Genomic DNA, 23,130 nt, shown 5'->3' on the forward strand with positions numbered 1-23,130 from the left:
AATAATAATAATAATAATAATAATAATAATAATAATAATAATAATAATAATTTCTTAGTTGCTCCTCCCCATAGATTGGGGGGGGGGGACAGCAACAGATTAAAATATAGTACATATCAGTTAAAAACACATAATAACGGTTAAAACACAGAAACCAGTTAAAATACATAACATTAGTTTTAAAAGAACATATAAGATCAATACATATTAAAACGGTCCTTAATTTAAAACTCTTAATTTAAAATTCACAATGTAAAAATCATCTGGATAGGCCTGCCATAAGAGACTGGCTTTTAAAGCTGTTTTAAATTCAGACAGTGTATTCTACAGTCCAGGGGCAGCTGAAGAAAAAGTCCTTAGAGTGATAGCTGCTATTTGCTAACCTAGTCAAGGATGACTGGAGTAAATGTCCCGCAGAAGACCTGAGTGTACAGGGTGGATTATATGGTAGAAATCGATCCCGTAGGTAACCTGGACTGAAACCATGTAGGGTCTAAAAGCTAATAACTAATGCTTTGTACCTTGTCTGGAATTTATGTACATGCTGATTTATAACATTCTCAGTGAGTCTACTCTGGAATTAACAATTGGACTGAGGCTATGATCCATCATAGAGAGCCATGCTTAAGCTTGAGATACAGTAATTTTTTCCAATGGGCTTAAGATAGTTTAATGCTGTTTTGGATTGAGGTTGTTAGGTAAAGTGGTGTACAGCCAAGTGAACAGAGTTTCCTCACTGAGTTCAGTGGATTATGGGAATCTATTATGAAATAGCCTGGAAGAGATATGCCTGTGATGGTGTTTTAATGTTATGAAACTGGCCTGATCTCTTGACTGGTAAAATAAGTAACTATGATTAAAAATAGGCAGCCCCGGTCTGGAACATCTTGTCAACCGAAGTGAATCACTAGTGTCCATATCTGGATCTCAGAACCCCCTCTGCAAGGGCTTGTGATTTGCTGTGCACTCTAGAAGGTATAATCTTCCAATCTCAATGTGAACACACCATTTTATCTCACTGTTCAGTTGTCCTATATGATGGTAGGAATCATACACCCCTCCAGATGTTGTTGGATTACAACTTCTAGCTTTGCTCACCACTGATGATACTGGTTAAGACTGATGACAGCTGCAGTCCAACAAATATCTGGAGGCCAACATCCTGCCCAACACTGAAGTTAAGGGATATATTATCTGTCTTCAGGATACTATGGTGCCCTGGGACACTGAGTGGTCACAGAAAGTTAAGGCCAGCATTTCAGATGTTTGTATATAGTTCCATGAATGAGCTCACCTTTCAGAAATTCTTCTGCCATTGTTGTGATCTTCACAGCCATTTAGCTGGGGTGGCTAAGGGAAAAAGCAGGTCAAAATGTTTGTAATGAATGACAAAAAATCGCAGTACAGGTGAGGGGTAAAGTTGGGGGATAAGTGGGAGAACCAATTCCCTGCATTTCAATAATTGACTACTTCTAGCAAAAGAGGAGCATTTTGACTGAATGTAGACCTGGAAGACTGCTGAAATTTCAATACTATTTTGATTTGCTTCAGGGCACATTTATTTAACTGTAGACATGCAGGAGTGGTTTATGACCAATGAATATCTGTCCCAACTCATTTTTATTTCATTATTTATCTGCTTTTGAACACCTAGCTTTTTCAAGAGACAGCAAAAGTAGCAGGATGAAATGGGCAAATGGAAGATAACTTTGCTGCAGAACTGCACCACTCAAAAAAAGGCAAGAAGGTAAAAGAAAATTGGACAGGGACAGAGTATAGACCCTTCTAAGAACAAGATGCTCCAGAAGGGAGTTAGAATATCTGAGCCATTTGGTATTAATCTGCTTGGAAATAATAATAATGCCATGATCATCACCACATTTATTTCACCTCAGGGAAATCTTCAGGCAAAGATGACCCATCGCAATCAGTGTCTTCTGACTTCTCTTCTGAAACTTTCCCATTTGCCTCTGTAGAGAGAGAGAAAAAAGAAGCTGCAAGAAAAGACCAGCACCCAAAGGAAGCCTGCTTATCTTTGACAGCATGCACTAATTTATGTCATTAGAAGACAAACACTGTGATGGTGATGTTGGATTGTATCAGGTGAATATGTGCTTATCACACAACTCACAAAGACATGTATATCAATGGGCTTAATTTGGAAAACATCTAGATGTTCCACATAGAGTACCCATCAAAATTTTAGGATGATGTTAACCAGAAGACATGATGAGAAGGAGCAGGCTAATTCTATCTCATTTGCTCAGGCTGTCTTCACATGAACAGTGATAATCTGAAGAGGAGAATATCCTCTGAGAGTCAGTATGGTTAGTTGGACTACAACTCTGGAGACCAGGGTTTGAATCCCTGCTCAGCCAAGGAAAGATCTGGACAAGTTACAGTCTCTCAGTCTCAGAGGAAGGCAAAGGCAAACCCCTCTGAAAAAAATCTTGCAACGAAAACATGATAGGTTCACCTTAGGGTCACCATAAGTTAAAAATGACTTGAAGGCATATAACACACACAGCATCCTCTATGTGAAACCTGTGCCTAAATTCTTGGTATTTCAGGATTCTACACTATTGAATCTCTGCAAATACCAAGCTGTCATTCTCAACCTGAAGGCAGCTTCTATTTATACCTGCTCACAAAAGATTTAAGCATTCATCCATGTGCCCATTACTAAGGCTGTCTGCTAACTGGGTCTTAGAGAGAAGGGTGGCGGCGGGCGGGGGGGGAGACTCTTGGCAAAACATAGAAGATAAATTGTGTTAAAGTTTTTTTGTGGGGGAAATCTCAAATAGGCATTTATATAGTTCTCTTGGTTTGGCCAGAGTATTGTGGTCATGTACATTCCTTCTGAAATTACAGTTGGTTTTCTGTATCTGTGGGCCCCGTATCTGCAGCCACCACAGATTCAAAAGTAGCAAACAAATGAGATGCAAGAAATGAGAGCTGGAGAGAAACTGAGGATCTCTGAAATGATGGGAAATCAAGCATAGTGCTCCGGATGAATCCACATCTCTCACAATTTCACAGATCCCCAATCTCTTCCATCCTTGCATCTCTCCCCAACCTTGCATATCATTCATTTTATATAAGGCATTTGATTATCCCTCATGGATACAAAAGGCCTACTGTACAGTGGTACCTCGGGTTACGAAATTAATTCGTTCCGCCGCCGCTTTCGTAACCCGAAAAGCCTTCGCAAGCCGAAAACCCATAGGCGCTAATGGGGAAAAGCCGCGATTTCGTGTGAAATAGCGCCGAAAAGCACCAAAATTTTCTTCGTAACCCGAAATAACCTTCGTAACCCGGAACAGTTATTTCCTATGGGATTTTTTCGTATCCCGGAAATTTCGTAACGTGGGTATTTCGTATCCCGGGGTACCACTGTATTAAAGTTAGTCATGGCTAACATGTCCCAATAATTTGGATGCGATGAAAGATTAAAAAGCCAAGAGATTCACAATAAACTTCAATAAATCAGCTATGAGATTCAGTGCAGCAACCATCAAGACTCAAAGTGCTGTTAAAATATGTGAGACAAATGCCCAGTTGAAAAAAGAAAGATGAGCCAGGAGGAACTCTCTGGTGCCATTACAATACTACACAAGGTCTTTTCTTCAAAGAAAAATGATGCAGTTTCACAAGACTGACACAAGTACTTTAAACTACACAGCAGAATTTATTTTCCAAGCTATTTTAAAAAAACAGAGTCTGCACTTTTAGATCTATAGCTGTGCAAGTTGAAGAAATGATAGCATTAATTGGCACAGGTCAAAGAATCTATGAATGTATTAATTTAAGCAATACTGGTCATATTTGTCAGCAATTTTAGAGAGACAAAGCATTCCATTAAGTTAAAGAACAAGCAAATGAAACCAGCAGTAAGAAGGCCTCTGCATTACATGTAACTATGGCCCAATAAGAAAATGTGCTTCAGCCCTCATAAAAATTAATGTTCTAAACCCACACATAAATCCTGAAATGGTCTGTACTAGTAATTTATGATGCTTCTTATTTGCATGCAGTATTTTCTTGACCTTACCTGGCGGATGATTCCCAGATGTAGCATTACTGCGGTTTAGCAGGTTCTGGGCTTCTTCATCTACAACATCTAAAAGGTACTGGATGACTTCATTAGGATCATCCTCATCATAAGAATCCTCATCTTGTATCTCCACTTAAAATAAAAATAACAAATAAAAAAAATAAAATAAGTACATTCAACAGATTCATTTACTTCCTGGTAAAAAGAAAAATACAGTATTTGTACTTTCAAGAAGTTAGGAGGTCAAAAACCTGTCACCTGGATAAACTGAAATTAATCTTAACTATGGGGTAGTGAAAACAAATTAAACTCAAAACATATTTTGTGAAGCTTTCCTCTTTCATCTAAGCATAAATTAATAGTTCAGTCTGCTTAAGATTCCAATCTCTTCTTGGCAGCTGCACCAGTAGAATGTGTAAGAGCAGCCATTATGTCTTGGGGATTGGGATGGGTGTGTGGATAAACAAAATGTAAGACTGCCATCTTCTGCATCTTCTCCTTTAACAATAACCTGATCCGAAGCAATTAACATACAGCATGATTATCTCCATAACATGAAGAAAAGATGAACCTGCCAACATTTGAATAGGAAGCCTCTAAAAGAACAGCAGCAGACCAACTGGGCCAAATCTAAGTGGGCTTGAAGCTACATTTGCTCAATTTTCCTTATTTCTCTTTCTCTATGTTTCCACCCCATTCCTGTTATCTCTGGAATAAAGAAATAGGTTTTATAAGGTCCTAGGGAAAGGGATTTATTCTCTGGAGCAAGTTTGGCCCTTGCTGTTGTTAAACTGCAACTCCCATTATAACTTACCACTAGCTAGGTTGGTTAGGGCTGATGGGAACAGAGTTCAGCAACATTTAGAAGGTCATGTAAGCATTATATAAATCATTAAATATAACAATTATATTTTAATCATTTGGTAATTACATTGAGGCAGACAAAACAATTTAAAAAGAGAATATATGGGAAGTCGAAGGCTTTCATGGCCGGCATCCATAGTTTTTTGTGGGTTTTTTGGGCTATGTGGCCAAACATCAGGAAGAAACTCTTCTAGAACATAGCCCGAAAAACCCACAAAAAACTAAGAATATAAGGAAATAACAAACTGAAGAACAAGAGTAAGAGCAGCAATCCTCACACTATATATTATTATAGTGCACAGTTCTTACCTGAGTTGTTACTGTACTTGGAAAAATCAGAGATGTGACTAGTAGCATTACATGAGGACAGCTCTTGAGATACGGTGACATGCGCTGGTCCTTTTGCCTGATGGTTATTGTTCATTTCACCATTAATCTAATTAAAACAAAGAAGGCTTTACATAAATAATGCATTTATTCACTTCATTTAAAGCTTGGTGAAGTTAATTTTTGTGGCTACAACTCTTAAAATCCCTCAGCCCAGTATGGCATAAAAGCATGGTACCTAGGGAATTCTGGGAGTTATAGCCCCAAAATGTTATATTCCCAAGCTCTGATTCATTTATTAAATGTATAGGTTGATTTTTGCCAAAACAGTCTGAACTGTCCCAGAATATTACAGGAGCCACAGAGCATACAAAAGATAGTTCTCTGTAATTCTAGAGAGCTGCTGCCAGTCAGCATAAGACAACCAGTTGTCTGACAAGGTATAGGTCAGTTACTCATGGCCCTAAGTAAGAAGGCTCAGGCATAATGGTACACCAAAGATCAAATCTGGCTTGCATTCACTGGGTTGTTGGGGGTGTCCTCAAACGTTGGGCCAGGATTTGCTTCCATTTTGTTTCCTCCTCTTCTCCTAAACGGAACATGGAGTGCATCCTGTTTGTGAGCTGTTTAATCTCTGGTCTGAAAGGTGAGAGGACTCCACCAATTTATTCCAGAACTCTAAGTGCAAGGACGCTTGGAAACAGACCTCAAGTTGCCAGGTTCTACTTCTCAACCAGCTGTTGACAAGTTGAAGACCACCATAGCATGTAAACTCACAGGAGCACCATCAGCCTAAATGTGTCCTATGCCAAGTTGTTCCTCTATAAACAGATACTTTTACTGAGGCACAACTCCTTCTGCCACAGTTGTAAGTGTGGGCCCAACTTGACTGTTCTGGTTACTTACCTTGGGCACACACACATCATATCCTGTTTCTGATTTACCATATGTTTTCCCATGAAAATGCCCTGAAAAACAGCACCAGGAGGGTGGGGGAGGAAGAAAGAAGTTGTTATTTGTCAGTATAATTCTTTTTTTTTTTAAAAAAAAACATTTCATAGGATCACAGATTTGCAATGAAAACCTCATTTATCACCTCATTCTCAAGTGTTTGAAACATTTGTATCCATTCCAGAGGTGGAAATGTTATTTTTTTGGACTATTTATTTTTATCAATTTTCTCTATCCCTCTAGCAATATATTTAATTGCCATGCTGGCTGATGCACTCTGAGAGTTATAGTTAAGAATAACAGTAATTTTTCCAATGTGATTTAAGCTTAATCAGCAGGACATTTTTTGAGAAATCGTCTGTACCAATACAATGTTAGCATCTAAATCCAATTACTAGATCCTACTAGACTAGACCCACTAAACCAATGGGGGTTTGCCATTCAGTGATTGATTGAGTGGGCTTACTCTAACTGGAGCAAGCAATGTATTAAGCCTAAATCATTACTGATCCAGTGTCTGACCATTAATGGATAATGATTAGGGTCAAAGATATATCCTTACCATTATGTTTGATTGAATTCAAGCTACAGCTATCAGGATCTTTAGTTTTTGGAAACACTGGGTGACCATCTCTGAAAAAAACAAGAAACTCTGTTCAGTGTGTGCGACGGATTCAAAATGTTGCTGTTGTGTCCCTTCAAGTCTTTTCTGACCAATAGCAAACCTAAGACAAATTTATCACTAGTTGTTTTTGGCAGAATTTTTTCAGAGGGTTTGCCCTTGCCTTCCTTTGAGGCTGAGAGAGTGTGATTTGCCCAAAATCACCTGGTAGGTTTCCATAGCCAAGAGGGGATTTGAAGCCCTGCTCTCCTAATGTCCTAGTCCAACACTCAAACCACTACACCGTGCTGGCTCAGTCATCAATATTGTCAACAGATTATTAACTACAGTACAAACAGAACCCATGAAGTCTTTGTATTCGAAGCTCAAGTTGCCATGTTTGCATGAATTGCCCTCAATAGTTGCAAGAATCTTAAGATTTAGTTTAATTAGGCAATTATTTGTTCATTTATTTTATTTTAACAGCAACTATTTAACTGTCTCTCTGCTTGGTTCTTTAAGTAATGCATTAAACCGGCAACTATACTGACTTGGTTGTCTCTACCTTAGCCTTAGATTGTATCCAGCCAAGATGGAGACTGAATGCCATCTTCAACTGCATTGTGGAACAAAAAAATGCAGGAATAATACCTTTATATTTAGCAACATTTATTAGTTACATTTATATCCCACCTTGCCACTGATGAACTCTAAGCAGTATATGCACTCCTCCTCTTTCTCACCATATGTGAGGCTGAGAGAAAGTGACTGGCTCAATATCATCTGGTAGGTTTCATAGTTCATTTGGGATTGGAACCTTTATCTTGTAAGCCTCAGCCCAATACTTTATCCATTACACAATGTTGGGTTAGCACAGTTTCCTAGAAAATACCTTGTTCCTTTCAGTATCACTGTTGGAAGGGACATCTCCAGCATCCTCTTTGCTTCTTTCAAACTCATTCCTTGAGTGCTGAACCCATTAATGTAATGGATGACATCCAAGATACGGAGAGTTCCCTCCATGTCTGCTGCAGATTTGGGACTGATATCATTAATATACGCCACCTGATAAAGGCTGTCATAGCCACCTGCAAGGGAGATGCCTGGAGAAAAGAAAAGAGATATGTGCATGTCTTTTTCATTATTTACTTTTACAAAAAAGGCAGACTGGTTCGGCTTCCATTTAGTGGCATATCCCTAAAATTTTGGATTACCCAGTTGTTGTTCATTATGGCAAGTTAAGCTAATGTCAGGCAGCAGATGTGGCATCATGGGTATCTTGGGTAACTCCAAAACACGTCCAAGCACCAGCCTGACAATCTTTGGAGCAGCTCGGAGGAAACTGACTGCATCCGTGTGGCTCATGTTAGTGACATCTGTATCATTAACCTATGAAAGTAAATGGAAAAAGAGAGTGAATTAAGTATCTTAAATGTAATGCAAATTCAAACAAGCTAACAAACACTTCCAGAAAGCAAAATAATGGCTTGCCAGTAAAACTCTCCAGTAATAGTCTCCCAAACATGGTGCCCTCCAGACATGTTGGACTAGAGAGCCAACCATCTAACCTAACAGATATAGAAAATAATGGGAGCTGCAGTCCAATGCACAGAGGTCAGACATCAAGTGTTTTGGACCAGGGTACTTAAAGTTCAAAGGAAGTGTTTCCTTAGTTCCTAAAATACTAAAGCTGGTGGATGGAAAACAGAATTACATGCACTCTAGGCTAGAATACTTGCCCCATAGTCCCAAATCCTCCTAGAGACAATCAGCTCATTTTAATAAAGTTTATTTATATTTCCTACCTCTCCCAAGGATTGAGGCGGAATTACATCAATAAAATAATACAATAATACAAATACAATTAATAACACACTAATACTAAATTTACCACTCTCTAAAAAATAGTTCATCAGTAGCCAATAATCATAGTTGAGAGTGGAACATCATCATAAGCTTTTATATTAAATTTATATCTCACAACTTTTCATAAAAATATATTCAAGGCAGCTTATAAGAAGTAAAATGGCAACAATGCATAGCACCAACCCAGTGTCAAAGCAAGAATGGAGGGGGGTGAATGGGGGGTGGTTTCTTCTGAACCCGTTTTTGCAACATGAAGAAACCAAAACACTCCAAGATTTGAATTCTGCCTCACCTTGATCAGGCGATCTCCAGGTCGTAATCTCCCATCACTTTTGGCAGGGTCCTGAATGACATCATGGATGTAACAGCCAACGTTGTCACTACCTTTGGTAACTGTGAAACCAAGACTGCCCTTTTCCGATTTAGTTAGCACCACATGGAGCTCCACCTCCTGCAATAAAAATGGGATATTTCACTACAGGACCAGAAAAATGCCTTCAAACTCACCCTCTTGAATACCATCAAATTACCTTCACCTCTTCCTTCAAAGCCATTTCTTTCTCACAGCTTCTCCTCATTTCAATTGTTAGCTTAGGTTGCCAACAAATGCTTTCTTACTCTAGCATCAGTGTGGCTTTTAAGACACCTTCCTTCAAACTTTGCTTGTGTACTGATAAACCTTTTTGCATGTTAAACTGACTAAGTTAATACAAGTCCACATATACCATTTCAGATTGCTGCTGCTGGTTTAGAATCTAACTTCAGAATGGTCAATACAAAAAGCATTTCTGGCATGTGGTTAAGGTAACATTGCAAGAACTGTGGATTATACTAAATCTGTCTCTTTGATGCATTTGCATAAGTGCAGCAAACTTTCATGCAGAAGACTTCGGAGGGTATTGAAAATACAGTCCACCACTGGCATTCTGAAGAGAAGGACAGAGGTTCAATAGTACAGTACATGCCAAAGATCCTGTAGTTCCAGATAGGTCTAAGATAGGCTCCTGTCTGAAACCTGCAGAGTTGTTGTCCATTAGCATGGATTATATAGGGACAAATAGATTGAAAGTCTCACCCAGTATAAAGCAGCTTCCTATGAATTATGCTCACATTTTGGCAAGTCTCTGAGTGATATAAGGACCTCAGTTTCATTTTTGAAACCTGCCTTTAACTTCAAATAGAAAAGCTGAAGACGTCCCTTTAGGGCAACAGAGAATTCTAGATCTATTTTTTGGGGAATGTGCATAGCTCCACCATGGAGCAAACACTTACAAGCAGAAGGCCCTAAATTCAATTTCCAAAATAGGGCTGAGGGGCAACAATTGTCTGAAAAATTTGAAAGCCTCTATCAGTTAGTATAACAGTGTGCTTAGATGCACTAGTGGCCAGACCCAGCATAAGGCAGCTTGTGCAGTTACTATGAATAGAAGAAATCTTCCATCTTACTTCTATATAATGTTCAAATTACCAGAGTTGTAATACAAAACCCCACACTGCACAGCAACAATGTAACTTCTGTGGTGTGTTGCATTTGTGCAATCTCAGAAACACACACAAACATGCACTCTACTACAAGAAGAAATGTGGAAAATTACTGGTTCATATTCATCAACATGTTTTTCAAGCTGGTTGAAAAGCGATACCAGGCCTTCCTGTGGTGCTGTAAGCTCAGAGACAGAACTGCTGTATTTCTCCTCTGTTGAACTAGGTGTGACGGTTCTACAGCTTTGGATTGGTGGCAAATCCATCAGCAAAGAAGATGGAGGATTACTAATGGACCAAAAAAGAAGAAACCTTTGGTTAGCTCCAAGATGCCCAGGGTCAGATTTGAGGAATGCAACCTTTTCAGAATACAACCCCCAGAATTCCCCAGCCAGCATGGCCAGTAGTCATGCTTTACATGTTAAATGTCTTGGGAAAGAGCAACAAGATAACAAATTGAGTCTCCCTTATCCAGAATTCTGAAATCCCAAATCCAAAACTTTTTCCTGAGAGGCTGAGATGGTGATACCTTTGCTTTTTGATCATTTTATGCAAAAAATGTGCACATAAATGAATTTTGTGTTTAGACGTGGGTCCTGACTCCAAGATATCTCATTATGTACAAGTATTCCAAAATCCAAAATCCAAAACACTTATGGTCTCAAACAGTTTAGATAAGGGAGACTCAACCTGTATATAAATGAAAAAATCCAGTAAAATGTGCCAAACAAACATGCCTGTCCTCTGTTTCTGGTTTCCTAGGTGACTCATGAGAAGAATGATATACTGTGCGAAGAGCTTCTTCTTGGTCACAGGGCATTTCATAAGGACTATGTACTTGAGCTGCTGATTTGTTTGGAGTTTGGTACAAAGCAGAGCTCCACCTGTTGCCTGCCATTTGGGTTGTGTTTGCAACAAGCTCTTCCCCTCCACTTCCACTGCTGTCACTGTAGCTGTCTCTCCGGGAGGGAGACTTGATTCGCTTCTTGCTTTTGTCTGTGGCTTCATTTTCATCAGAGCTCTCATCATGATCTCCGTGAAATGACTGAGCATTTCCTTTGTTGATTTCAGGGAAAATTTGTGCTGGGGAATGGATAGGGGTCTGGAAATAAAATAAATCAAAAATTATTTTTTCCACTGACAGAAAAACAAACAATGCTATCATCTGTAACTCCCATCAGTATACTGGAAAATCTTAATGTACAAATATCAACACTTTTTATAACTGATTGGCAATGACAAGCATTGGTTTATACGAAAGCAAAATAAATAAAAATACTGCATCGAATACTCATGTTGGTAAGCATCTTAGCCTTAACCTTTGTTGAGACAGTGAGGTTTAATGGACCTGGAGAAGGTGTGTATGTGGGGTGGGGTGGGGAGGTCAACTCAATTTTCAGCGTCCTAAATGTATTTCTCAACTATAATGAGGCTCAGTGTTTTGTAATATTTCACACTTCTGCTCTCCTGTCTTTTTCCTCATCTTCTGTCTCCTTAATTTATAGCTCATAGCCTGACAGGGTTGGAGGAATTTTCAGCCCAACTGCATAGAATGACAAACTGAAGATCAAATGTGAACAGATTTTTGTATGTAATATGGTAATCTTATATACATTATATTTGTATGCAATTTGGCAATAGCATGGGGAAAGGGACAGTTAAGATCAGAGTAGAAGTGAAGGTGGAATTTACCCACATCTTCTCAGCTGTAGACTTGAGGAAAACGAATCTTCTGAAGCATGTATTTGTGGGAACGGGGATAATTCCTCACCGCCACCTATAAGGGATTATTTTCCCCAAGGCAAATGGTAGCTTCTGAAATGCATTTATCCTCATGTCAATTGACCTTTTCTAAATGTTTGCAGAAAGATTCAACCATCTAAGCAAAGAGTAATGGTGAAGACTTGTCAAAGCAAATCAATAGGCCTGCTGCAATCCTCTCAAGCCATGTATAGACCTTTGAAGGCAGCCCACCAATATATACATAGAGACAAAAGGAATCACTGGTTAGAATCTAATCCAAAGAAACACAACAAACGTATTTTGTTATTGTTGTTTAGACCAGCAAATATTTCCCAGAGATTTTAAGATTTTAAAATGTGGTGAATACACCCAATATTGTAATTTGGTACAAACAACATAGTGGTGCAGTTATTAACCCTAGGTCCTCTGCATCTGTTTAATTACTGCATGGACAATGAATCATCTCTGTTCATAAAGGGCTATTTTTGTCCTTGCAGATGGTGTCACACACAACATTTGCATTTTTTATAACTTATTCTGTAGTAAGAATTAGGATTATGACAAGTGTACATTTTGTTCAAACTAAGTTATCAACATTTGACAGCTTTTTCACACTACATCAGAAAAAGGTCTTCTATAAAAGGTTTCCCCTTTGACATGATTGTCTAGTCATGTCCGACCGTCAAGGGTGGTGCTCACCTCTATTACTAAACTAAGATGGCCAGCGTGACTAAATGGAATGCTGTTACCTTCTGCCCAAAGTGGTACTTCTTTATTTACTTGCACTTTTAGATGCTTTCAAACTGTTAGGTTGGCAGAAGCTGGGACTAGTGATGGGAGCTCACTCCGTCACATGGTGCTTGGATCTCAAACTGCTGATTGGCAACCTTGTGGTCGTCAGAGTTAGTGTCGTAACTGCTCAGGTGAATGCGACGGTCAAGAACACCTGTTATCAGCTTCGACTTATTCGCCAGCTGCGCCCATACCTGGCCCAGAGGGACCTTGAAACGGTAGTACATGCTCTGGTAACCTCGAGATTGGATTTCTGCAACGCACTCTACATGGGGCAACCCTTATACCAAACCCGGAAGCTACAAATGGTACAGAATATGGCAGCCAGGCTGGTCACTGGAACTTCCAGGGCCAGCCATATTACACCGGTGCTTAAAGATCTGCATTGGCTGCCTATTCGCTTCCGGGCACAATATAAGGTGTTGGTGATGACCTATAAAGCCCTAAATGGCTTGGGCCCAGGATACCTGAAGGACCGCCTCTCCCCGTACATTCCGTCCCGCACCCTCAGAATATCTGGGCAGCAACTACTTAAGGTGCCAGGGGCTAGGTTGACCTCCACCGCGAGGAAGACATTTTCCATTGCCGCCCCAGCCCTTTGGAACACGCTGCCCACAGAGCTCCGCTCGGCCACCTCCCTGGCCCAATTTAGAAAGGACCTAAAATCCTTTCTATTTCAGCTTGCATTCCCCGATTAAAGTCCAGTGGGCCTCCCTTCCTCTTCTGTGGCAAAGAGGACTGGCTAACGGGGGTTTTATTCTGTTTGTATGTAATTGTTTGTAACCCTGATGTATATGTTGTTTGATATTTTGCTGTCAACCGCCCTGATCTATGGAAGGGCGGTATAAAAATAAAAAAATTATTATTATTATTATTATTATTAAGCCACTGCCTCCCAACCGTGCTATAATTCTTACCAATAAAGAAGGGTCAATTTCTGGCAATATTCCAGGGAGTGGTCTGCAGAGAAGAAGGGTGACTTCAGGAGATGTTCCTCTGAGAACAGAGATGACTTCCTGTAAAAGTCAAGAGATTGAAAACAAGGCACAGATCTTAGTATCATGAATTCTAAGAGTAGGATTTCATAGAATCAAACACTAGAACTGGAAGAGGCTTCATGGGCCATCAGGCCCAACCACTTGCTTAGTGCAGGATCTCCAGCTACAACCCCCCCCCCCCCCAAAAAAACAGAGACAGATGCTAACCTGCTGGGATAGTCCTTTTAAAGAAGAGCCATTGACTTTCAGGATGACATCCCCAACTTCGATCTGCTCACTTTCTGCAGCAGGTTGTCCTGGGAAGAGCTTTTTGACTCTGACTATGCTGGAACCTGGCTGTTCTGGAGAAACACTGTCTTCACGGCAGAAACTAAAGCCCAAGCCTGAACTGTTCTTCACTAGCTTCACTTCAAATGTGTTATCTGCAAAAGAAACATTGAGATATACATACACATGGACCATATAAAGACATATACAAAGATGTTTGTGGTGGTAGCCAGTGGCTTCCACATCATTCAGGGTGGAATTCAGAGACATAGCCATGTTATTCTGGAATATCATTATGCAAATGGATCCTGTAGCACAGTGGTCCCTGAATTGTGCCCTTTAAGAGATTTTGGATTTCAGCTCCCAGAAGCCTCAGTCCAAAATCCGTTAAAGAGCACAGTTTGGGGACTACTGCTGTAGCACCTTTGAGACTGGGTGAAAGACATTGTAGCATAAGCTTTTGTAATCCATTTCCTCAGATGCATGGACTGAACTGGTGCCTAGGATCACTGAGGTTGGTGAATATTTAAAGGAGCTAGCAAAATGTTGGACCTATTTGGGGCATATTCAACACACATGCATACAAAAAAGCTCACTCACAATTTAATACCTGTGCCCTCCACATAAATTTTGAGAAAAAGACAAAGAGATACATAAGTGTATTGGTAAGCTTTTTAAATAGATGGAGACTGATGACATGGCCAGTTCCCATGTTGATAAGCTGTGAGACTAAAATGTATGGAGTGTCAAATGAAGAAACCAAACTGATACACTCTGGCTTTCTCACAGTCCCACCACCCTCACAGGCATGTTTGGTGAGGACATGTGAAGGACTTCTCCATGGCTGCTCCTAGGCTGTGGATCTCCTTTCCATGGGAGGTCTGGCTGGTCTCCTTCCTCCTCAATTTCCATCAGCAAATAAAGACGCTCTTATTTAGGAAGGCCCTTTGAATTTTAATTCTGGAGTTGTATATATGTATAATATGCTGTGCAGTATTTTTAAAATCTTTAATCTTTAAATGAAATTATATGGTGCATATGTTTTAAGTGTTTTTAAATGGTTTTTAAATTTTATATTTATATATTTTAAACTTTTGTACTGTTTTTAAATTGTACTATTTTAAATTTGCTGTTTGCTGCCTTGAGTCCCTATACTGGGAGAAAGGCAGGATATAAATAAATAAAATAATAATAATTAACCATGTTTTTAATAATATTGTTATTTAATTCTCCTTTAACTTTTGTAATCAATGTTTTAGCTGTTAATGTTTTTTAAACTACTGTAAGTTGTCTTGGATTCCATTTCAAGAGAAAAGTGGAATGTAAGTGGAACAAATAAAATAAATAAATTTGGGATAACAACTGGAAAAAGATAGAACACTTTTTCAAGGCTGAAGTAAGACAGGCTGGAGATCAAAAAGCAACCCCCCCCCCAAAAAAAAATTGGGGAGAGGAAGCAATGTACATTTAGAACAGGAAGTCAGGTAAGCAAGTAGGACATAATTGTGAACAAATACAGAGAAAAACAAGTGATTTTGTGGACACGCTTTAACATCATACTCTTTGCAATGTCATGCTAAGCCTCAAATCAAATCACGGACATTTTAAAAACAAAAATTGACTACAGTCAGCTCTCCATACTCGCTGTCTTGAGATTCATGGTTTCGATTATGTGCAAGGTCAAGGCCACTAATGCAGGCATTCCTCCTCCTTTTCCCTCCCCGATATCTCCTTGGGAAGCCAAGGGAGTGATCGGGGAGGTGAAGGCAGGAGGTTACCCCCCACCCCCCAAGACCCTTCCCCTCCCCGATCCTCTCCTTGAACAGCCCAAGGAAAGGATTGGGGAGGGGAAGAGTCTCAGAGGGGCCAAGGCACCTCTTGCCTTCTCCTCCCCGATCCTCTCCTTGGGATGCCCAAGGAGAGGATCAGGAGGAAAGGGGTCTTGGAGGGGCCAAAGCACTTCTTGCCTTCTTTTCCCCATCCTCTCTCTGGGCTGCCCAAAGAGAGGATGGGGAGGAGAAGGGCCAGGGAGCCAATTAAAGGGACGGGAAGGTGGGGAAAAAGGGAGCACGCACTCCTGCTCCTCTTACCCCTCACCCTTCCCTTTAACTGGCTTCTGAGTGGGGGGTATTTCAAGATTTTTCCATATTTGCAGGGGTCTCATTCCCCTAACCCCTGCAAATATGGAGGGAGAACTGTATTTCTTCTTATTTTTTCTAAGAATCAAGCACACTCTGCATTCTCACAGAATCTCACCATCAGTGACAAAGTTGTACTCTCTGGCACTTAAAGTTGTCTTGACAGGTCTCTCAGGGGTTCCACCATGATTGAGTTGGTTTGGAGGTGTGCACTGTGGTGTAACTGGAGCTTGGACTCTGGCTGTTGGGAGCTGCCCCTTTTCTAGCACCAGATGAACCTCCTGCAGAAATTACAATTAATTCATTAGCATGAAATCACAAGGACACCACTTAGCCATGAAAATAAAGAGATGGCCAGTATATAGGACTGATTCAAAAGATGGCCATATAGAACCACCTTAGGAGGGCATTCATGTATTTGAATCCCATTCTGCCTGTTTCCGGAACCCCAAACAAGGAATCCATTTCACCAAAAACTACCCAAACAAGCATAAAAAGGAAAAACAAATGACCTAAGAGGCTTGAAAGATGTGTTCACACCTTATCATAGACGATGGAAAGACAGATGGTGTGGGGGTGCTGTTGTCTTCAAGGATGTAAAAAGGTGTGTGTTAGCTTCTCTCGAGAGAATCACTGCACACTTCCTGAGGACAACAGCACTTCCTGAGGACAACAGCACCACCACCATAATCTACCTTTCTAAAAACCACCATTCCTGTGCTTACCCTGGCTGCAACCGCTTTTGCCTAATAAGGGAAAGCATCTCCTAAAGAGTAAAAAGGCATTGCTTCCACACAGAGAATGGAATGGTGCCTGGTGGCAGTAGATGGCTCCTTTTCTTGCTCTACTGCAAGAGACTTTCTAGGACCTAAATATGTAACGTGAAATATGGCCCCAAAGAAAGGAGGAACAGCTACCATCTCTTACCTGGCCAGTATTCCTCAGAATTTCCACAGCTTCTTTATGGGTGGCTCCTTCCAAAGTAATCCCATTGACAGAAAGTACACGATCACCTAGGAATCAATAATGAATTGTTATAGGAAGAAAGGGAAGCATGTATATAGAAGCTAGGTATAATCCACTGAAAGTGTCTGCTGCTGGATGTCCACTGACAGCCACTGAACATGTCTGCTGTTGGATGTCCACTGACAGCCAAAGTTTAGGGCTTGTGTAGGAGAAATGTCTAGTGGAAAAACAACATAAAAGCACACACACACACACACACACACACCTCAGTGGAGAAGATTAATGACTCATGTAGTCCAGAATCCTAGTTTCAAGAGCAGATAGCAACATGTCTCTGGGAGGTTCTCAAACAGGGGTGATGGTAATTACCCACCACGTAGGCTAGTCCAAGACATTTTGTTGCCTATGTTGAAGGTTAAGATGATGCTTCCATAATGAATGTAATCAATCCAGACAAAACTGATCAATTGAACAACCCAGAGTATACTCAAAAGAAATCAGAATTAACAATGAATCATTATATGAATCATATAATGATATGAATCATAACACACATGAATAAATAATCTATCACCTAATTGTTTTTGAGTCAGACAATTTTCAGTGTTATTCATAGAATTAGGTTAGGTAGGTTAGGCCCATCAAGGAAGACTAAGGTCCAAAACACACTGCAAAAACAATCCAGTTTGAAACCATTTTAACTGCCCTGGTTCAATGCTAGGGAATCCTGGGAGCTGTAGTTCTGTGAGATGTTAGCCTTCTTTGTCAGAGCGCTCTGGTGCCACAATAAACTACAATTCCTAGGATTCCTTAGGAATCCAGGACAGTTAAAGTGGTCTCAAACTGGATTATTTCTGCAGTGTGTTTGGATCTGTGCCTTTCTTTTCTCAAAAGCTAAACTTTTAACTGTTCATATTTTCAGTATTCTGAATATTCAAGACTCTGCAAGATTACAATATCCTGCAACACTTCAGTGTGATAAAAGAAATGATTATACATGCCTTTTTGAATCCTGCCATCAGCTTCTGCAGCTCCTTTTGGAATAATAGCCTTGACATAAAGTCCTCCATGTCTCACATTAGTGTTCACGCCACCCTACAGATTAATATATTAAACACACACTGATTTTAACATTGTGAGACCTCTAAAGCTCAGAATACCAATGCAATTCCTTAAGGAACCTAAAAAACACTCATGCAAGTTATCAGCAAGTTCAAGCAACAGCCAAAGAGAAAACTCATGGCATTACAGGACAATTCACTTCAAGCCGCATGTGAACAACTGCCAACAGAAAGATGAACTGCAAGGCAAAGGGTATGGATGCAAACATAAGCCGTTCCCAAGTTGTAGGTATGAGAAAAGAACCATCAAGAATGTAACAAAAGCATGAGAATCTGCCTGTCTGAAGGCATCATGCACTTACAGCAATTCCAAAACATGATATAAACAGAGGAAAATTAACATGCACTCAGTCTTCCTCTTGAGTTATGAAAAGCCCAGTGGAAAAAAACCAAATATTTAGTGGGTGGTTTTGGGAATATCTAGACTAACTAAAAAGTCCAAGATTTTATTCCTGTTCTTTCTGAGTTTATACTGGGTTAAAATAAACCAAGATGGGGAGCTGATATATATAAAAAAAATCTGACTACCAGGAGCTGACAGAAAATATTCTGGGTTACACAAAATGCATATGGATATTCAAAATAAAATCAGAAAGAACAGGAACAAAATCTGGGACTGTCTGGTCTGTGTGTCTGTCTGAAAGTGCTTTGCTTCACCTTCCTCTTCTCTGCATAGAAAAATGGAAAGCTTTAGCCAAGGAACACAAAGTGCAATCTCCCCCGGTACTATTAAGGTTCTCATACCCTTTCTCCCCCAATATTAAAAAGGTTTTCAACCCCTTGCGTTCAACTAAAGTATTCAAGACAAAATTTTAATAGATAAAGCTTTTCCTGTATGATCTCTGTGATTAAAACAACCCAGTTATTGAATTTCTTCTTACAAAATATTGGAAACAACACCACCAGAGGAAACTGGGCAACTTAAAGCAACCTGTGATCCCTGGACAGTGATTTTGGGCCAAGGGTAATAATAATCAAGAATAGGAGCTTTGCAAATTTTCTAAGCAGAAACATAATACAGGTTGACTTTCCCTCATCCAAAATTCTGAAATTGAAAATACTACAAAATCTAAAATTGCCCATATAGGTGGCTGAGATAGTGACACTTTTGCTTTGGTTCAATGTACAAAAACTATGTCTCATGCACAAAATTATTGAAAATTACCTTCAGGCTATGTGTATAAAATATACACAAGACATAAATTAATTTCATATTTAGACTAGGGTCCCATCTCTATGGTACAGTATCTCATTAGGTATATGCAAATATTCCACAATCCAAAAAAATCTGAACCGTAAAACACTTCTGGTTCTACCCACTTTGGATAAGGGAGACTCATTCTGTATTTATTTTAAGAATTTACTCCCCCTACCTTTTTTTAGGTTAGTCTAAAAGCTTAATCTTTACATAGTTACCTGGAAGAAAACTACCTGGTGTATTCAGTAAGCTCACTTGCAGGTAGCTTTGTATAGCAACCTTCCTGCAACCTAGTTCCCTGTAGATGTGTTTAACTTCAGTTCCTATCATCCCTGTCATTATGACTGGCAATGGTGGTAGCTAGTTTGGGGAAGATTTCTCTACATGACTGAAAAAGTAAGATGTTTCGGCACTGTTTCAGCAGAATACCTATTGCTTTAAGGTTCAGAATGGAAACAGCAATCCACGTGAGCACAATGGAGCACAATTATGAAGTGTGTTGCAAGGAAGTAGGGCCTTTTTTCTCTATGACATACTTTTCACTGCAAACCATTTCAACTTAAGATGGATGTTACTTTTGGTAACTTGGGCAAATGCCTCAGGGCATATCCTGGGCTTCTCTTTCTTGAATAAACCTGCTTTGCCTAACTCTTTGCATTTATTACTCCACTCTACAGATCCAAAGGGCTTTCCAACATTCTGGGGTACAATCCGTAAACCTAATCTTTGGGTTGTGAACCAAAGATTGCTGTAAAAAAGCAGTAACAGGCAAAAACAGCAACAAAGGACAAGGCATCATATATCAATTTCTGAAGTTTGTCTTTAAAGTGACACTGTCAAGTAGCTACACAGCATAGAGATATGAATGATGTTATACAGCTTGGTTATATTTTTCTTAAACTGGAAATACATACAAAAATAGATTTAAGATTGCCAGACTTGCAATTCAGTAATGCTACATGTAAGTTTCAGCATCCTGAGAAAACAAAAGCTGGTATAGCTATAGGTTTTTCTACTCCATTCCCCCTCTAGTAACTTTAATGTCTTCTGCCCCAGCTTGCTACAAGAGATGGGACTAAAAAAAGGCGTGAATCAAGGGCTGGGAGAAGAATGGAAACAGAAAACACAGCTGTGCCTTCTATTTTCTTGGCACTTTCAAAGCAACAGAGGCAACATCCAGGTTACAACCCAGCAATCTTGAATTAAATTATGATAAGCAGAATTATTTGGTAGCATTCTGCTTTGTGAGCAGCAGAGGGAGCTCAGAGAATGTATGACAAAACTATATTGACTGTTCTAGAGACATTGTCAAGATGTCAGTATAAACCAACAACAAAACCATTGATGATCCTGATAGATAATTCATTGATTCAGCAGTTTCCCTGCAGGGACGAGCAGAGTCTCAACCATAATCAAGCTATATTACATATATGGGCATGAGTGTCTTCCCCCACTTCCCATTCATTTTCAGTATAGTATTAGTGTGGTACATAAGTTGTGATCCTGTATATAAAGTACATGCGTATTAAGATATGATGGACTTACGACTACTGTGTGGGAAATATTGTTCTTTCAAGGAAGGAAGTACATAAATGTGAATGTTATAAATAACTATATAGAAATTTCCAAGTACATTTGGCAGATCAGTATTGTATTGTTAATTTTGCATTCCTTAATTGTATGATCTTATACTGCACTTTTTGGATTGCTTTGCTATTTAGCTCTGTTGTTTGGAATCATTTTTAAATTTACACACAAACTGAAGATAACTTCCTGCATCTGACTAAGTGGACTCTGTTCTATAATAATCACATAATACAGTTTTTAGTCTTTGAGTGCTTCAGGATTCATTTGTTTTCCCTCCCTGAATAAATTAGGATTCCCAGATGCCATGGTACTGGCATGGATCATAACTCTTCCTTAAGGCCTCTCCTGTTTGCTCTTACCACTTTAATAGATATGTAGCTTGATTTTTATTGTCCCATATTGTATTGTATTATTTGTCATGTACCATTACACCTTTTCCCACCCTGATCAGGCACCATGATGTTGTTTGGTAAACAATTAGTAGTTTATTTCTACAGTTTTGCTATTGGCTTTCATCTTATTTATCATTCTATGAAAGTTATTTTATTTTTTGCAGATAAAAAGTTGCTTCAATATAAAAAAGACAGTGTTTTTAGTTTCTATTTTTTTTGAGGGGGGGGGGGGGGAGAAACCCTTACAAGTATTTAAAGACATGTATAAGATGGACAGATGTCGCATGTTTTATGTATTTTCTTTTCTGGGATATTCTTTACACAATGTCCTATTTGAAGCTGGCAGTCTGTGAACTTCTGTCAGCTTAATGTATTTATAACTAAGGTGTGGGAAACCAAAGGTGAAGCGAGGCAGATGTGTTCTAGAATCATAGCCAAACATTAATAGTTGTCCAGTGGCATCAAAGAGTTCATCTGTCACAGACCTGGGAGAAAACTCTGTTTTAGAAAACAGCTTATACCGTTCTTTTAAATATAAGGATGGGTGATGGGTGATGGGTCACACCTACACAGTTCAGTTTCCTTTGGTGCTGCCAAAGGCTTCACCTCCCAGGCCAGGGATCCTATTATCCAGCCACAGGAATCAGGTGTTTTGGGTAGTCTGGGTAGAATTTGTTGTTTGGGGACCAATACTTCACTTCCTGGGAAGGAATGTTGGAAACCAGCAGCTAAAGGACTGGAATGCTTTCATCTGCTATAGACAACCTGCTGCATCATCTACAGCTCATCTTACAGCAGTGATGCGTGCCAGTTTTCAGTATAAAATGAATCCTTGTGGATGGCTTGAATTGCAGTCAGCTAAGCAGTGGCATAAAGGAGATGGGCACAGAGCATATGTATGTATGTATATGATTTGTGTTGGGGCATTATCTGACAACTGTTGCATAGCCTAGAAAAACCACTGTGTAAGGAGATGCTGGATGCCTCCTCATGCAATGTCAGGAAAAGTACAGTGGTGCCTCGGGTTACGAAATTAATTCGTTCCGCCATTCCTTTCGTAACCCGAAAATTTCGTAACCCGAAACACTTTTCCGTTAGCACTGGAAAGCCTATAGCTGCACTTTGCAGCATTTGAATTTCGCGCCGAAATGAATTTCGTAACCCGAAAAATATTTCGTAACCCGAAACAGTTTTTGCCAATCCAACTTTTTCGTATCCCGGAAATTTCGTAACCCGATCATTTCGTATCCTGAGGCACCACTGTAATTCCAGTCACCAAGAAGAATCCAACTTATGTCTAATAGACTGTGTGGAACATTCTTGATATGTGGTCCAGCCCTACATCCCACACACTGACAAACATGTAACTAGAAGCATGTTTGATACCTCAAGGGCTATTGAGAGAGGTTAAAGATTAACAGCAGACAACTACTTGACAGTATCTCTTTAAAGTCCACTGCTTTCCTGTAAACCAAACATATTTAACAGGTTGCTTGATGTGGAGAATAAGAGAAAACATCTAAAAACCTTGTCAAACAGTACCGTGACACTTATTCCCAGGCCGTTCTCATTTTTGACCAGTTCTGCTTCAAAGATATCTCCAGGTTTAAGAGGTGGTGTAGAAAACTTTTTAGAATTCATTGAGTTGGCCAAATTCATGAAGGAAGACTCCTTTATAAAAACAAAGATATATTTGGGGTGGCGGGGGGGAGGGCAAAAGAAAAAGGATAGCCTGTTAGAGTAATAATTTAGAGTAAATTTACAGCGCTTTATAAATAAAGGT

General features: G+C 39.6%; 1 protein-coding gene across 1 annotated transcript in view; it reads right to left on the reverse strand.

Annotated features, from left to right (window-relative positions):
* Positions 1 to 23,130, reverse strand: part of PTPN13 (protein tyrosine phosphatase non-receptor type 13) — a 181,365-nt gene that overhangs the window by 12,287 nt on the left and 145,948 nt on the right. Inside the window, exons 24-40 of the mRNA XM_042468450.1 lie at positions 22,875 to 23,018; positions 18,051 to 18,144; positions 17,011 to 17,096; positions 16,202 to 16,364; positions 13,886 to 14,100; positions 13,598 to 13,696; positions 10,883 to 11,247; positions 10,259 to 10,433; positions 8,956 to 9,114; positions 8,012 to 8,186; positions 7,690 to 7,900; positions 6,759 to 6,829; positions 6,152 to 6,213; positions 5,228 to 5,354; positions 4,052 to 4,186; positions 1,891 to 1,970; positions 1,295 to 1,350 (exon numbers count right to left, since the gene is read on the reverse strand). Coding sequence (XP_042324384.1) covers positions 1,295 to 1,350; positions 1,891 to 1,970; positions 4,052 to 4,186; positions 5,228 to 5,354; positions 6,152 to 6,213; positions 6,759 to 6,829; positions 7,690 to 7,900; positions 8,012 to 8,186; positions 8,956 to 9,114; positions 10,259 to 10,433; positions 10,883 to 11,247; positions 13,598 to 13,696; positions 13,886 to 14,100; positions 16,202 to 16,364; positions 17,011 to 17,096; positions 18,051 to 18,144; positions 22,875 to 23,018 — 2,417 coding nt within the window. The remainder of the gene's footprint in view (positions 1 to 1,294; positions 1,351 to 1,890; positions 1,971 to 4,051; positions 4,187 to 5,227; positions 5,355 to 6,151; positions 6,214 to 6,758; positions 6,830 to 7,689; positions 7,901 to 8,011; positions 8,187 to 8,955; positions 9,115 to 10,258; positions 10,434 to 10,882; positions 11,248 to 13,597; positions 13,697 to 13,885; positions 14,101 to 16,201; positions 16,365 to 17,010; positions 17,097 to 18,050; positions 18,145 to 22,874; positions 23,019 to 23,130) is intronic.

This window comes from Sceloporus undulatus, chromosome 5, assembly GCF_019175285.1.
Source record: "Sceloporus undulatus isolate JIND9_A2432 ecotype Alabama chromosome 5, SceUnd_v1.1, whole genome shotgun sequence".
NCBI classification, from domain to species: domain Eukaryota; kingdom Metazoa; phylum Chordata; class Lepidosauria; order Squamata; family Phrynosomatidae; genus Sceloporus; species Sceloporus undulatus.